Source organism: Hyperoodon ampullatus, assembly GCF_949752795.1.
Source record: "Hyperoodon ampullatus genome assembly, chromosome: 1".
Lineage (NCBI taxonomy): Eukaryota > Metazoa > Chordata > Mammalia > Artiodactyla > Ziphiidae > Hyperoodon > Hyperoodon ampullatus.
Window position 1 is genome coordinate 81,603,803 of NC_136914.1, and position 17,649 is coordinate 81,621,451.

Sequence of the window (17,649 nt, forward strand, 5' to 3'; positions counted from 1 at the left end):
GGTCTCTGTAAGGGATAGGGTTTGTCCACAGATGACTCTACTATTGAAAACACGACTAGATGCTCACCGGAATAACAGATCAGAGTATTTCTTTTTTTTTTTTTTTTTCGGTACGTGGGCCTCTCACTGTTGTGGCCTCTCCCGTTGTGGAGCACAGGCTCCGGACGCGCAGGCTCAGCGGCCATGGCTCACGGGCCTAGCCACTCCACGGCACGTGGGATCCTCCCAGCCCAGGGCACAAACCCGCGTCCCGTGCATTGGCAGGCGGACTCTCAACCACTGCGCCACCAGGGAAGCCCCCCTCATTGTAGTTTTGATTTACATTTCTCTAATACTGATATTGAGCTGCTTTTCTTGTGCTTCTTGGCCATCTGTATGTCTTCTTTGGAGAATTGTCTGTTTAGGTCCTCTGCCCATTTTTTGGATTGCGTTGTTTGTTTTTTTAATATTGAGCTGCATGAGCTGTTTATATATTTTGGAAGTTAATCCTTTGTCCTTTGATTCATTTGCAAATACTTTCTCCCATTCTGAGGGCTGTCTTTTTCTCTTGTTTGTAGTTTCCTTTGCTTTGCAAAAGCTTTTAAGTTTCATTATGTTCCATTTGTTGACTTTTGTTTTCATTTCCATTACTCTAGGAGGTGGATCAAAGAAGATCTTGCTGTGATTTATGTCAAAGAGTGTTCTTCCTATGTTTTCCTTTAAGAGTTTTACAGTGTCCAGTCTTACATTTAGGTCTCTAATCCATTTTGAGTTTATTTTTGTGTATGGTGTTAGGGAGTGTTCTAATTTCATTCTTTTACATGTAACTGTCCAGTTTTCCCAACACCACTTATTTAAGACACTGTCTTTTCTCCATTGTATATCCTTGCCTCCTTTGTCATAGATTAGTTGACCATAAGTGTGTGGGTTTATCTCTGGGCTTTATATCCTGTTCCACTAATCTATATTTCTGTTTCTGTGCCAGTACCATACTGTCTTGATTACTGTAGCTTTGTAGTATAGCCTGAAGTCAGGGGGTATGATTCCTCCAGCTCCATTTTTTTCCCACAAGACTGCTTTGGCTATTCAGGGTCTTTTGTTTCTCCATACAAATTTTAAGATTTTTTGTTCTAGTTCTGTAAAAAATGCCATTGCTAACTTGACGGGGATTGCACTGAATCTTTTGATTGCTTTGGGTAGTATAGTCATTTTCAGAATATTGATTCTTCCAATCCATGAACATGGTATATCTCTACATCTGTTTGTATCATCTTTAATTTCTTTCATCAGTGTCTTATGGTTTTCTGCATACAGGTCTTTTGTCTCCCTAGGTAGGTTTATTCCTAGGTATTTTATTCTTTTTGTTGCAATGGTAAATGAGAGTGTTTCCTTAATTTCTCTTCCAGATTTTTCATCATTAGTGTATAGGAATGCAAGAGATTTCTATGCATTAATTTTTTATCCTTCAACTTTACCAAATTCATTGATTAGCTCTTATAGTTTTCTGGTGGCATCTATATGGCTCTCTATGTATAGTATCACATCATCTGCAAACAGTGCAAGTTTTACTTCTTCTTTTCCAGTTTGTATTCCTTTTACTTCTTTGTCTTCTCTGATTGCCATGGCTAGGACTTCCAAAACTATGTTGAATAATAGTGGCGAGAGTGGACAGCCTTGTCTTGTTCCTGGTCTTAGTGGAAATGCTTTCAGTTTTTCACCATTGAGAATGATGTTTGCTGTGGGTTGTTTGTATATGGCCTTTATTATGTTTAGGTTGGTTCCCTCTATGCCCACTTTCTGGAGAGTTTTTATCATAAATGGGTGTTGAATTTTGTCAAAAGCTTTTTCTGCATCTATTGAGATGATCATATTGTTTTCATTCTTCAATTTGTTAATACAGTGTATCAGATTGATTGATTTGCATATATTGAAGAATCCTTGAATCCCTGGGATAAATCCCACTTGATCATGGTGTATGATCCTTTTACTGTGTTGTTGGATTCTGTTTGCTAGTATTTTGTTGAGGATTTTTGCATGTATATTCATCAGTGATATTGGTGTGTAATTTTCTTTATTTATGATATCTTTTTCTGGTTTTGGTATCAGGGTGATGGTGGCCTCATAGAATGAGTTTGGGAGTGTTCCTTCCTCTGCAATTTTTTGAAAGAGTTTGAGAAGGATGGGTGTTAGCTCTTCTCTAAATGTTTGATAGAATTCACCTGTGAAGCCATCTGGTCCTGGACTTTTGTTTGTTGGAAGATTTTTAATCACAATTTCAATTTCATTACTTGTGATTGGTCTGTTCATATTTTCTGTTTCTTCCTGGTTCAGTCTTGGAAGTTTATACCTTTCTAAGAATTTGTCCATTTCTTCCAGGTTGTCCATTTTATTGGCATAGAGCTGCTTGTAGTAGTCTCTTAGGATGCTTTGTATTTCTGCAGTGTCTGTTGTAATTTCTCCTTTTTCATTTCTAATTTTATTGATAAATAAAATTAATTTAAAATTTTATTAAAAATAATATTTTAATTAATAAAATTTTATTAAAATTTTAATTAATAAAATTTATTTATTAATAAAATAAAATTTTATTGGTCAATAAATTAATTTTATTGATTTGAATAAATCCTTCTTTTTCTTGATGAGTCTGGCTAATGGTTTATCAATTTTTTCTTCTCAAAGAACTAGCTTTTAGTTTTATTGATATTTGCTCTTGTTTTCTTTGTTTCTGTTTCATTTATTTCTGGTCTGATCTTTATGATTTCTTTCCTTCTGCAAACTTTGGGTTTTGTTTGTTATTCTTTCTCTAGTTCCTTTAGGTGTAAGGTTAGATTGTTTATTTGAGATTTTTCTTGTTTCTTGAGGTTGACTTGTATTGCTATAAACTTCCCTCTTAGAACTGCTTTTGCTGCATCCCATAGGTTTTGGATCGTCGTGTTTGCATTATCATTCGTCTCTATGTATTTTTTTATTTCCTCTTTGATTTCTTCAGTGATCTGTTGGTTATTAAGTAACGTATTGTTTAGCCTCCATATGTTTGTGTTTTTTACATTTTTTTCCCTGTAATTGATTTCTAATCTCATAGCGTTGTGGTCAGAGAAGATGCTTGATATGATTTCAATTTTCTTAAATTTACTGAGGCTTGATTTGTGACCCAAGATGTGATCTATCCTAGAGAATATTCCATGCGCACTTGAGAAGAAAGTGTAATCTGCTGTTTTTGGATGGAATGTCCTCTAAATATCAATTAAATCTATCTGGTGTATTGTGTCATTTAAAGCTTGTGTTTCCTTATTAACTTTCTGTCTGAATGATCTGTCCATTGGTGTACGTGAGGTGTTAAAGTCCCCCAGTATTATTGTGTTACTGTCGATTTCCTCTTTTATAGATGTTAGCAGTTGCCTTATGTATTGAGGTGCTCCTATGTTGGGTGCATATATATTTATAATTGTTATATCTTCTTGGATTGATCCCTTCATCATTATGTAGTGTCCTTCTTTGTCTCTTGTAACAGTCTTTATTTTAATGTCTATTTTATCTGACATGAGTATTGCTATTCCAGCTTTCTTTTGATTTCCATTTGCATGGAATATCTTTTTCCATCCCCTCACTTTCAGTCTGTATGTGTCCCTAGGTCTGAAGTGGGTCTCTTGTAGACAGCATATATATGGGTCTTGTTTTTGTATTCATTTAGTGAGCCTGTATCTTCTGGTTGGAGCATTTAATCCATTCATGTTTAAGGTAATTATCGATATGTATGTTCCTATTACCATTTTCTTAATTGTTGTGGGTTTGTTTTTGTAGGTCCTTTTCTTCTCTTGTGTTTCCCACTTAGAGAAGTTCCTTTATCATTTGTTGTAGAGTTGGTTTGGTGGTGCTGAATTCTCTTAGCTTTTGCTTGTCTGTAAAGCTTTTGATTTCTCCATAGAATCTGAATGAGATCCTTGCCAGGTTGAGTAATCTTGGTTGTAGATATTTCCCTTTCATCACTTTAAATATGTCATGCCACTCTCTTCTGGCTTATAGAGTTTGTGCTGAGAAATCAGCTGTTAACCTTATGGCAGTTCCCTTGTATGTTATCTGTCATTTTTCCCTTGTTGCTTTCAATAATTTTTCTTTGTCTTTAATTTTTGCCAATTTGATTGCTGTTTGTCTCAGCGTGTTTCTCCTTGGGTTTCTCCTGCTTTGGAGTCTCTGTGCTTCCTGGACTTGGGTGGCTATTTCCTGTCCCATGTTAGGGAAGTTTTCGACTATAATCTCTTCAAATATTTTCTCTGGTCCTTTCTCTCTCTCTTCTCCTTCTGGGATCCCTATAATGCGAATGTTGTTGCGTTTAATGTTGTCCCAGAGGTCTCTTATGCTGTCTTCATTTCTTTTCATTCTTTTTTCTTTATTCTGTTCCATGGCAGTGAATTCCACCAATCTGTCTTTCGGGTCACTTATCTGTTCTTCTGCCTCAGTTATTCTGCTATGGGTTCGTTCTGGTGTATTTTTCATTTCAGTTTTGTTTGTTTGTTCCTTAATTCTTGTAGCTGTTCTTTAATTCTTGTAGGTCTTTGTTGAACACCTCTTTCATCTTGTCACTCTTTGCCTCCATTCTTTTTCCGAGGTCCTGGGTCATCTTCACTATCATTATTCTGAATTCTTTTTGTGGAAGGTTGCCTATCTCCACTTCATTTAGTTGTTTTTCAGGGGTTTTATCTTGTTCCTTCATCTGGTACATAGACCTCTCCCTTTTATCTTGTCTATCTTTCTGTGAATGTGGTTTTTGTTCCACAGGCTGCAGGATTGTAGTTCTTCTTGCTTCTGCTGTCTGCCCTCTGTTGGATGAGGCTATCTAAGAGGCTTGTGCAAGTTTCCTGATGGGAGGGACTGGTGGTGGGTAGAGCTGGCTGTTGCTCTGGTGGGCAGAGCTCAGTAAAACTTTAATCCACTTGTCTGCTGATGGGTGGGGCTGAGTTCCCTCCCTGTTGGTTGTTTGGCCTGAGGCGACCCAACACTGGAGCCTACCCGACTCTTTAGTGAGGCTAGTGGCAGGCTCTGGTAAGGCTCACGCCAAGAAGTACTTCCCAGAACTTCTGCTGCCAGTGTCCTTGTCCTCACGGTGAGACAGAGCCACCCCCCACCTCTGCAGGAGACCCTCCAATACCAGCAGGTAGGTCTGGTTCAGTCTTCTATGGGCTCACCACTCCTTCCCCTTTGTCCCAATGCGCATACTACTTTGTGTGTGCCCTCCGTTTCCCCCAGTCCTGTCGAAGTCCTGCAATCTAATTCCGGTAGCCTTTAAGTCTGATTCTCTAGGAATTCCTCCTCCCGCTGCCAGATCCTCAGATTGGGAAGCCTGACATGGGGCTCAGAGCCTTCACTGCAGTGGGTGGACTTCTGTGGTATAAGTGTTCTCCAGTTTCTGAGTCACCCACCCAGTAGTTATGGGATTTGATTTTATTGTTGTTGCACCCCTCCTACCATCTCATTGTGGCTTCTCCTTTGTCTTTGGATGTGGGGTGTCTTTTTTGGTGAGTTCCAGTGTCTTCCTGTTGATGATTGTTCAGCAGTTAGTTGTGATTCCGGTGCTCTCACAAGAGGGAGTGAAAGCACATCCTTCTACTCTGCCGTCTTGCTATCTAATCCTCATGGAACTTTTTACTGAACAGTAAATAATTACCTAGTCTAAGTTACCATGAATCTTATGTCAGCAGAATCTGAATTGTTTATAAATAATTATGACTATGTCTGAAGTAGAACTTACTATTTGATAGTTTATTAACAGTGTTAAGGTCTGATCTACTTTTTACAAAGAAACAATGATGTGCTCCAGCTGGTTGAAAAGTGAAAACTCAAGGCATCCAAATAGTTTTGTCAGTGAAATGGCAGAACTAATTTGATCACTGATTATTTACCAAATGATTCAAACGATTAAATTGTGTAATTTTTTTTTTGCACTATGAATATATTCCCTTACAAGGAAACAAAGTAATTCTGCTACCTTTGTTGCCACCATATTAAGAACTGCCTCATCTACACTAATTGATAGATCTTGGGTCTATCCTTTGTAATAATTCTAGTACTGCTTTAAACATGTCTTGGGATTACCAGCTGTCAACAGTTAGAACTTCAAACAGATTCAGTTATATGAGTGGAAGCTGAGCCAGACATTTAATGCCACTTTCACCTGTAGGTGAGAGAAAAAAAAGGAGAGAGAGAGAGAGACCATTATTTATGGGGTTATATGAACTTCAAGTCTGTTTTCGTCATCAAGAGAAGCTGTACTTTAAAGGAAAAGAGACAGGGAATACACTTTCATGAAATACTTTAGCACTCTAAATAAAATATGGGTTTATTTCTGAACTTTTGAACATTTAAAGTTAAAAAATTAGCCCTTAACTCTGTTCAAATTATATTATAAAAATTAATTCTTAGGATATATGCATATATATCACAGACAAAAACATAGAGGAGGGCTTCCCTGGTGGCGCAGTGGTTGAGAGTCCGCCTGCTGATGCAGGGGACACGGGTTCGTGCCCCGGTCTGGGAAGATCCCACATGCCACGGAGCAGCTGGGCCCGTGAGCCGTGGCCACTGAGCCTGCGCGTCCGGAGCCTGTGCTCCGCAACGGGAGAGGCCACAACAGTGAGAGGCCCGCGTACCACAAAAAAAAAAAAAAAAAAAAACATAGAGGAAAAAGAATAGACTTCAGTTCTAGTTCAGAAAAGGTTTAGAATTTGAATACTGGTTTTAGAGACCCCAGACCTTATGAGTTTAAGAAGCTTACAGACTTGTTGAGGGAAACCTATTCAAACTTTTAAAAGTAAATATGATGATAGTTACAAAGTGCAGCAGGACATGGTGATGGATGCCCTAAATCACCTTGGAAGGAAGACGTGATAGTTGCTTGAACTAGGAGTTGTATATGAGTTGGGATTAGGTTAGAGGACAAGAGTGGGAGTCATTGGGAGAGTCTTCTTGGGTCTATCATGATTCTATTTTGTGAGCAGAGACACTGACTGCTTTGTTCTGGACTACCTTTTCAATTTTTTTTTTTTTAATAGCAGCAGCCATGGAAGATAGAAATAGTCTCTCTCTCTGGAGGACACTCCAGAATTGAAGGACAGACGTGCTTACTCCCCATTATAAAATATTCAGTCCCCCGAAACTCAGGTGCCTTTCCTGTAACCCACTGTGGATACAGGTGTCACCTGGCCTGTGGGGATTGAGGGTCAGGGAACCAGCACAAATGCTGCCTCTGTGGCTATTGCTATTGCTCTGAGTAATAAATTGTCCCTTGTCTCTGACCTGGAAGTCTCATGTCCTCTACCAGGAGGCTAACTTGTGGCAGCCTAACTTGTGGCAGCCTGACTTGTTAGCTTGCAAGTAGGGTAAATTCTCAGGCCCTCTACAGTTGGTGACAGGCATTGTGTTCCTGGGAGAGGGAACAGTATGCACTGTGGCACAGAGTTGTGAGAAATCACATTTCACATGGGGAACTGTGCCTAGTTACCTATCTTCAGAGCCAAAAAGTGCATGAAGGAGGGCATTTTAGGGGAGAATATGCAGTTGTAGATATAGATAGGACCAGGTTCTGAAGAGATCCTAAATGCCTTGTAGAGGAGTTTGGATTTTATGGGGGCTGTGATTAAGGAATTTTAGCAGAGGAGTGACGTGATCCATTTTATGGGTTAGTTGAATTACTCTAGGAAATATGTGAAGGCTGGATTGAAGATGGGGGCACCTTTTCTCCAGCTGAGAAAAGATAAGATATATTTAGATGTGAAGTCAGTTTAGAAGTAGTGATAGGGTGAAGAAGGGCTCTGAATGACTATCTTAGTCCGTTCAGGCTGCTGTCACAGAACATCACAGACTGGGTAGTTTCCAACAACAGAAACTTATTTCTCACTGTTCTGGAGGATGGGAAGGTCAAGGTCAAGGTCAAGGTGCTGGTGGATTCAGTATCTGGTGATGGCTGGCTTCCTGGTTCATAGACTGCTGTCTTTTCCCTGTGTCCTCACATGGTAGAGGGGAAAGAGAGCTCTCTGGGTCTCTTATAAGGGCACTAATCCTATTCATATGGGTTCACCTCCCAAAGGCTCCACCTCCAGACACTCTCACAATGGGGATTAGGATTTCAACATATGAATGGAGGGAGGATGGACACAAACGTTCAGTGTACAGCTATGACTCCTTGGCTTTTGACTGGGCCAATAAAATAAATAGTGATGCTGTTGCAGAGATGTAGCTTATGGGAAGGAAGAGAAGTTCTGGAAAGGAGGGAGGTGAGACTGAATTAGTTTTAAAACAGCTAAATTGAGGCTGAGGTGCTATCTGGGTAGGATATCCAGATAGAAATACTTAATAGACTATCCTGACCTGGAACTCAGGAAGGAGACGAACATATGGGAATCATCAGGGTTTATGTGGTAGATGCATTCTTGTGCAGCATTCAGGAGGACAGGTTGAGAATCAGGTGCAAAGTCAAATCACCTGTGATAAGCGAATCACGCTCTCTGGACCTCAGTTTCCTAGGTCGTAAAAATGGCAGTAATAGTAGTCTCTAAGTGAGACCAAGGTGAGAGATGAAGGTTGTTATGAAAATGAAATGAGAACACTTGCTAAGTGCCTCGTACCTCATGAAAGTAAGCTGTTAGCAGTGGCAGCAGGAGTATTAGAATGTGGTCACTGACATCAAGAGATTAGGTGAAATTGTCCAAAGGATGCAGGTGGAATGAGGGGAGAGGATGGAGTCAAGCAGGGGCGAAAAGCCATTAAGGAACTGAAAAGAAGCAACCAGAGAGGTAAGAGGAGAACCAGGAGAGTTTCAAGCAGGATGGAGTGGTCAACATTGAGAAATTCGTCAGAAGGGACAAGGCAGCTAAGGACTAAAAGTCCCCCTTTGAAGTTCACAACCAGAGGATGTGGGTGACCCTAATGGGAGCAATTGTGGGGGCTCTTCATTACTTCTGGCTGCAGTCTAGATTGTGGATGGGCAGGAGGGAGTGGAGACAGCAAGTGTAGACTTTACCTTGAAGACAGTTGTGTAGGGAAAGAAGAGTTGAGGCCGGGGGAGGTTTGAGGTTGAGGGAAAATATCTTTTTTTTTGGATGGGAGAGACTTCATTCACTCTCTTAAAATATCTATTGAGCCTATTCTGAGTCAGGCTCTGTGGGTGAATAAGATGCAGTCTCCGTCTTCATAGAATTTCTTCTTAGCGTGTGTATATATGATCAGGGAATACATGAGAGAATGAAGGTCCAGGGAGCAAATGAGTAAAGAATAGGGCTTGAGATCCTGTAGACAACTCAGCTTTGGACAGACGGGTTTTGTCATCCAGTGGAGCAGGAGGGTGTTAAGATACGTCAAATGTAGTTTTTGAAAATCACCCATAGAGAAGGAAAAATTACCCACTGAGTGAGTTTGGGTCCTAGTACAGGAAACACCCTCTATTGATGAGGAGATGCAAGATGCAAGGAGATGCAAGGAGATGCAAGGTATTTTGTTTCGTTCATGTACTATAAGTACATGAACGAAACAAAATATTTATGATGAGGGCTTCCCTGGTGGTGCAGTGGTTGAGAGTCCGCCTGCCGATGCAGGGGACACGGGTTCGTGCCCCGGTCCGGGAGGATCCCACATGCCGCAGAGCAGCTAGGCCCGTGAGCCATGGCCGCTGAGCCTGAGCGTCCAGAACCTGTGCTCAGCAGCGGGAGAGGCCACAACAGTGAGAGGCCTGCATACCGCAAAAAAAAAAAATTATGATGGTGTTCAGAACATAATAGTTGCCAAGTACATGTTAATGGAATTTGAATTGGTGATTCAGAACCTCTAGGCTACATCAGGGAGAGCCTTTTTTTCTTTTGGCCACGGCCGTGTGTCATGTGGGATCTTAGATCCCCGACCAGGGGTGGAACCCATGCCCTCTGCGTTGGGAGTTTAGAGTCTTAACCACTGGACCGCCAGGGAAGTCAGGAAGAGCGTTTTAAAGCTTCAGTGGTATCATAAGTGATAAGGTCAGTTGTTGAAAACTGGACTGGTTCAATAGACTGTGATGATAGAGAGCTGATATTTTTTTCTTGCAAGATTACTTTCTTGGGGGAAGCCACCAGTACTGAATTTGATCATCTTAAAAAATTCCTTGAAAGTATGTTAAATAATGCATCAGGGTTTAAAGCCGTCCAAGCAGCACTATATTGTTTTCTATGGTGCTGGCCTTTGTTGGCTCTATGAGGCTTATGTTTAACCTGAGTCCCCCGGTGGGATCTTTGTAACCCGTAGTGAGTGTGACAGTTACGACATTTTCAGGTTTTATATGTAATACGATTTCAAGAAAGCTCTTTCTAGACAGAGCAGCGTATGTGAACTAATATCTATTTCTTCCTCTTTTTGGGTTTCAGCCTCTTAAGCTCTGAAATGCTGTGACTTCATTAAATTCTAATGCCTCTGTTTTTCTCCTGCAGGATTCTGCATCAGAAGCATGTAAAATAGATTGCTTGGTCTAAAACAGAAAACAGTGGCAATGTTTTGCTGAGTTTCCAGACCTTTCCCAACATGGAACCAATAACATTCACAGCAAGGAAACATCCGTTTCCTAGCGAGGTCTCGGTGGAATTTAGCCTCCAGCTGGTGGGCTTCTTACCCGTGCATTCTCTGACCACCATGCCCATGCTGCCTTGGGTCGTGGCAGAGGTGCGAAGGCTCAGCGGGCAGTCCTCCAAAAAGGAGTCTGGTACCAAGCAAGTCCACCTTTGTGTTTCACCCTCCGGACTGAGATGTGAGCCTGAGCCAGGAAAAAGTCAACAATGGGATCCACTGATCTGTTCCAGCATCTTCGAGTGTAAGCCTCAGCGAGTTCACAAACTGATTCATAACAGTCAAGACCCAAGTTATTTTGCTTGTCTGATTGAAGACGATGCAGCCAATCAGCAGAGTATCTGCTATGTGTTCAAAGCCGACGGTCAAACAAAAGTAAGTGGAGGTGGGGATCAAAAAAGATGAAGGTGTGGCTGGATAGTTTTTGTTGTACAGGATCAGAACATTTATTTTAAGATACTGGAATTAATAAGGAGTTAATGCTGTAGTTATACATAGATTATTTCACTGGATTTTCGGTTCATGGGGATAAGTTCTTTATAGTCTTGAAGAACATTTGATAATAGATATTAAAATGAGAAGTTTCTGAGTTCAAAAATTCAACAGAGAAATCTTTCTAAGCATGTACATAAGAGCTGAACTATCAGGATTCAGATCATTTAAGATGTGTGTTCTAAAGCAGTGCTTCGCAAACAGAAATGTGCCTATGAAGGACCTGGGGATCTTGCTAAAATGCAAAATCTGATCCAGTAGGTCTGGGATGGACCTTGAGAGTCTGCATTTCTAACAAGCCTCCAGGTGACGCGGGCGCTGCTCCTTTGAAGACTGCATTTTGAGTAGCAAAGTTCTAGATCAGCGAGCTCCACATTTTTTATCTTGTTAACAAAAACATATTTATTTATAAGCTGTATAAGAGTATTATTAGGCAGTTTCCCAAGGTATTATATTCACTTAGGCAGAGACCATTGGTAAAAAATAGTGGATATGAATCTAAGTTTTGATACTTTCAGGTTTTTTTTTTTTTTTTTTTTTTTGGCTAACTTCATGTCTGATCTGACCAGCTTGTTGTTATATCTTATGATACGGGTGAGAAAGATATTATATGAGAAATGGTAAAAAACAATATCACCAGCTCTACTATTTTCCCATTTATTTGTGCTTGTATTGTTGCTAGCATATTTTTGCAGTTCTGTGCAGGACTCATTCAAAGCCACCTGGCCGTTTTGTGAGGGTTACTTTAGATACAATTGAAAATATAACCCCGACAGTCACTTTCTCAGTTCGGCCCATGTAAACTGGCTACAGAAAGCAAGCAAGCAGGTGAGGGCCTTGCTGCTAACCCCACAAGCTGAGGAATGCCCATGCTAGGCCTTGAGTGCCTCGCCGGCCTGTGTGGCTGTCTGCCCCACACACTGGAGCAGACTCTGAGGATGCTAATGCCAATCCTTGTGGTAAATGTCAGTGAATAGAAAGAGAAATGCTAGTGTTTTCTCCCTGCACCCCACTGGGGTTTTTTTTGCATACCCTCCATGTTGCACGAACCTCATTTGGAAATTAACATTCTTGGTGACTAAGTGGATTTGTGGAGACTCACTTTTGTTTGTTCTCTCCTTGGTTCTCTCACTCGTTCAGATTGTTGCTCCAGGTACTGGGTGGGAGGATGTAGTACAGGTTAGAAGGGAGACAGAAGTGGCAGCAGGTAAATACCACATGGTCTGTGGACAGGGCGTGATGGGAAGACAGAGAATGGGGCTTAACACACTGGAGTATAAGGAAGGCTTTTTGAAATAATGGCTCATCTGGAGCTAAAAACCACTATTTTATGCACAAAATAGGATATCTTCTTAATAAAAAGCATTCGATGTTATTGTTCATGCATCTCAGGTGGGACAGCGTCCCAGTTCAGAGGGACTAACTTCCGGGATTCTAGTCCTATCTGCCACCTGTAAACTAGGTGGCCTCAGGCAACGCTGAGCCTGTTTCCTTATCTGTAAAACGGGGATAATTACAGTCTCTATCTCGTAGAGTTGCTGGGAGGACTAAATGAACTAGAATGGAACCTAAAACTAGTACGCATTTATGGCTATAAAAATTTTCACTAAAGAAAGTTTTATCAGAAGCAGATTACATGCTAATTTCACTTCTAGTCTTAAGTAAAAAGAAAAAGAGACCAAGATGAGTGTCTTCAGCTCTCAGGATGAGATCCTGGTCATCCTTGAGCAACATTTTTATAAACTAGACACTTAAAAAACTGCATAAGTAAATTTAATGGTTGCTTTTATTTGGGCAGATTCCAGAATGAAAATTAGAGGACTGAACAGCCTGTACTCCGTGCCAGGTCTATATAAGGACTGAGTTTCCTTGGGGGGAGTTTTTTCATGGAATAGTTGTTCAACACTTTACACTTTTGACTTTTTCCCAAAATCTTTTATAGCCATCTGAGACCAGGCTTCTAGCCAGTTATTCAGCTACCTGACAGGAGGAGAGATTTATAACTAAATTCTGGAACTGGGGCTTTGAGTCGTGCTGAAAGTAAAGAATTGGCCTTACTCTGTGTTCTAAAAAGCCATGGTAGAAATATGAATCTGTTCTTAAGTTATTTTTGGCTTGCTTACAATTTTTACAAACAAATTGCCAGTACTCAGAGTAATAAATTACTGTCATCCTGCTGGTTTTATAAAAGAGTAATTTGTAACATAAGCATCTCAGTCAGTGATTCTCCTGTTGTCGGAAACTGAATGGTAAACCAAATTGGCCCTGATTCTAGCTGACATGATATCCTTTATGTTCTTGGGGCATCCTGGCACGGTATCTCATAACAGAAGATTATCTGCTATAGGAGCATGTTAACCTATGTCATCATTTCTCCTATTTGTATCATTTGCTCAGTGAAATAATTCTGTAGATTATGGCCTCTTCTAAATAAATGTGGTCAGTATCCACCTGTATTTGCCAGAAAAGATATATGCATTTACTGCCAGGGTCATAAGCACAGAACTACTGTGTGAGAGGAAACGCTTTGAGCAGCATATAAATTAACTTATTGAAGGTCTAGGGAGAAGAGACACGAAAAGGAATAGTTTTATAAGCACAACATGAGATTCTGTTTCCCATTGTATGTTCCATAGAATATGCTCAAGGTGTTCCACACAGAAAAGCTTCCATGATCAAAATATATTAGGGCAGCATCTCAAACTTTTTGATCTGAAGACCCTTTTCACTCTAAAAAATTATTGAGTATCCCAAAGAGTTTAATGTGGGTTATATCTATTAATACTTTTATATTAGAAATTAAAACTGAAAAATTATAAAGGTTTTAATTTATTGAAAAACAAAATAAGCCCCATATATGTAAGCCTAAACAATTTTTTTTTGTGAAAAATAATTGTATTTTCCCAAAAATTTAGTGATAAGAGTGGCATATGGACCTCCCTGGTGGTGCAGTGGTGGAGAGTCCGCCTGCCGATTCAGGGGACACAGGTTCGTGCCCCGTTCCGGGAGGATCCCACATGCCGCGGAGCGGCTGGGCCCGTGAGCCATGGCCGCTGAGCCTGCGCGTCCGGAGCCTGTGCTCCGCAGCGGGAGAGGCCACAGCAGTGAGAGGCCCGCATACTGCAAAAAAAAAAAAAAAAAGAGTGGCATAGTTTTACTTTTTGTTTGTTTGGTTTTTTGCAAATCTCTTTCATGTCTGGATCAATAGTCAACTATTAATTCTCAGCTGCTTCTCCAGTCATTCTTCTGTGATATGTTGTTTTGGTTGAGCATATGAAGAAAATTTGGCCTCACACAGATTTGTAGTAGGAAAAAGGAGAAATATTTTATAACCTTTTTAGAAAATTGTGGATATTTTTCTTTAATACTATACCAAAACTCGACAAATGGTAGTTTCTTAAAGGTTTGTTGCAATATGAAATCTGAAACCGTATCAAAGCACTTTTTGCACTTTGTTATATTAAAATCCATTAGTCTATCTTGTGCTTTAATGAATCTTTTAAGCCTGAATGATTCTGTAACATCATGCATTGATTATTTGGAAAATATTGGTTCACTGAGTTGTATAGACCACACTCTGAGAACTGCTGTATTAGGGAAACACTGTACTTTCTATTGCACTCTTCAATTGTACGTTAGTTCATTAAATCCCCAAGTTTATTGGACCATAGATTACATTTTCTCATAACTTCCAAGAACATCCCTCAGCACGCATGTGAACACAGTGGCATAAGGTTGTGGGTTGAAGTTTAGTTTTGAGTTAGGGTCTGTGGCAGGAAATGAAAACATCCACTCTGGGAAACATATGGATGCATGGGTGACCCTGACTAGGTCTTTACCCCATCACATGGCAAAGAAATCAAGAGTTCCTCCTGGACTCAGCCCTAGAAAAAGTGTAAAGTCTTAGAAAATTATCTCAAGATTCTTTCCTTCTGCAGTTCTTCAGCTTTGTCTCTTCTAAGAAGAACATCAGATTTGCCACTCCCTTGAGTATTACTGTAGATCACTCAGAAGAGTATTTACATTTTAGTGCTTTTTTTAATCTACAAAGTAAAAAGCTCTGCTTCCTTTAAGAGACTTTCCAGCAATGAGTTGCAGGCAGCAGAAGTGTTGGGCTGAGGCTTCTGACATTGTATGTTGCTGTCTTATGCCAATAAAAGGAAAGAATGGATTCTGAATGGAGAATGGCAAGGATTATTGAGCTGGTAATAAGTGGAGGAGAAGTGTAGGCTGGTGTTCAGTGGGCAGTACGTGGGACCCGGGGTAAGGCAGAAATTGGGTGTGTGGAACTACTTTTGCTATAAGTGCCCATTCTTCTTCATCTGACTTATACCTACAACCTGTCCTGGCTTTTCAAACACTGTTCCTGACATTAGTCAGATCTGATCTTCTGGATCTGGTGTCCAGTCTGGGCACAGTGTAGGGGTTTCATAGCTGTGTTGGGATTGGTGTCATTAATGCAACAGTGCTCACTGGCTTCCCCTTCTGCACCCTCCCTAAGAGCATCTTGGATTTGTTAGAATCTTTTTTTTTTTTTTTTTTGCGGTACGCGGGCCTCTGACTGCCGTGGCCTCTCCCATTGCAGAGCGCAGGCTCCGGACGCGCAGGCTCAGCGGCCATGGCTCACGGGCCCAGCCGCTCCGCGGCACGTGGGATCTTCCCGGGCCGGGGCACGAACCCACGTCCCCTGCATCGGCAGGCGGACTCTCAACCACTGCGCCACCAGGGAAGCCCTAGAATCTTGCTAGCTTCTTTCCTCCTTCTCCCAAGGAGGAAGTGTTATCTCTTGCTGGGACATAATAAAGTACTAAATCCTTAGGAATTAGGAGGAAGGAAAAGTGCGGCCAAGGAGCTTGGGTTGGGGGTTGGAGGAGCTGGAGTAACTGCATGGGAGGTAGACTTCTAGAAAGAAGTCTTCTTCTAGAAGAGGACTTTACTAAATGTTACTGAGGAAGATGTGTTTGAGAGAATGTCAATGTCCTTTGAAAGAATGGGTTTCCTTTTCCATGAGTTTTGACAACGAAACTTCATTTCTTGAGGAGGATCTGTATCTGAGACTGAACCCTGTGGGCTCCCATACTGCTAATTTTAAGAGTACTTAACTATTTATAGGCTTAATTTAAGATCAATAAAGGTTTCCTTTTGAAATTTTCAGTAAAGAACCAGTGTATTCTCTCATGAGGCCCTGTAAGCACACTGTCTTTCTCAGTAACTTACGGACAGTGACCTCACCTAGACACTCTGGATTCGTTGTGTTGCATATCAGTCGAAAAGGTGGTCTGAAGTTGTTTTCCTTTGATTAGCAGGATTAATACGTAAGTCCCCTATATTAAAAGCCCAAGTTGCTTTGGCTGAGTTTTATGATTTAATTAACAATTTAAAAAAATTTTGTTTTTGATCGTAGCTTTGTTTCAGTTGCATTTTACCCATTACTCATTGATCTTAATAATTCCCCATCTGCTTGGAATTTTAAGTTAATGACTTAAAATATGCACCACTTATTTAAGGATTTTCAGTAGAGGCTGGCTTCGGTGGCATCTCTTGCTTGGCTGTTATATTTGCTGGCTCGTTACTTTCTTTCTTTGCTGGAGCGAAGATTGAAATTATAACATTGAGCTGGAGCGCTTTGTTCCTGAGGGTGATTATCCTGAAGCTCATAGTATTATTTTGCAGCTCTTATCTAGTGCCCTTTCTGTATTGGGTCTTCATTTCTAAATATCAGACAATAGTCTTTCTTTGCTACTCAGGGAATGGTTCTGAGAAGGCTTTGTGGCATATGTTTTGGAGGATTTTTTAATGGATGTTAAAATTGCCAATGGGCATCTTTAATCCATTCTGGTTATTATATAAGGTTTCATTTGGGGGCCCACTCGGCAGCTATGACTCAGTGCATGGTTGCACAGAGCAGTGTATCCATGTCAGTCCATCAGCACTTGACCGTCTGTCACATAGACAGAAGTCAATTGCTGGGTGCAGAGATTGTCAGGGATTCTTTTTCATCTATAAAAAGAATGTCCCGAACTGCATGAACTCCGAAGTATTTGTTGGAAGGTTTGGGTCCATGACACAGGACTGATTATGTAATTTATTTTTGACTTTGAAAAAGGAGTCTGAGGGTTTCAGAAGCATCCACCTTGTGATAAGTGCTTAGATAATTTTTTAGAAGTCTTTATTTTCAATGCATATCACTTTCTATAGCTTTGCGTTTTTCACCAAATGCTTTGTGTTTGATAATTATTTTTATAATATAAATCTGTTCCTAAGAATAGACTTTACAAGTATCTTGAACCTAAAGTTGACTTGTATCTTAAAAGGATTTATTTATAGCCTAGACCTCCACTGTCCAGTACAATAATCAGTAGTCATCTATGGCTATTGAGTCATCTATGGCTATGGCTGGTCTGAATTGAGATGTACTGTGTCAAAACAGTGGATTTTGGGCTTCCCTGGTGGCGCAGTGGTTGAGAGTCCGCCTGCCGATGCAGGGGACATGGGTTTGTGCCCCGGTCTGGGAAGATCCCACATGCCGCGGAGCGGCTAGGCCCGTGAGCCATGGCTGCTGAGCCTGTGCATCCGGAGCCTGTGCTCCACAACGGGAGA

General features: G+C 40.8%; 1 protein-coding gene across 5 annotated transcripts in view; it reads left to right on the top strand.

The window, feature by feature from the left end:
* Positions 1 to 10,515: 10,515 nt before the first annotated feature.
* TBC1D1 (TBC1 domain family member 1) overlaps positions 10,516 to 17,649 on the top strand; it is a gene marked incomplete at its 5' end in the record, with an annotated part of 204,786 nt that continues 197,652 nt past the window's right edge. For all 5 annotated transcript variants that reach the window (XM_079701164.1, XM_079701165.1, XM_079701168.1 and 2 more), the window contains one exon: positions 10,516 to 10,932. In XM_079701164.1, the coding sequence (XP_079557290.1) occupies positions 10,516 to 10,932 (417 nt within the window). The remainder of the gene's footprint in view (positions 10,933 to 17,649) is intronic.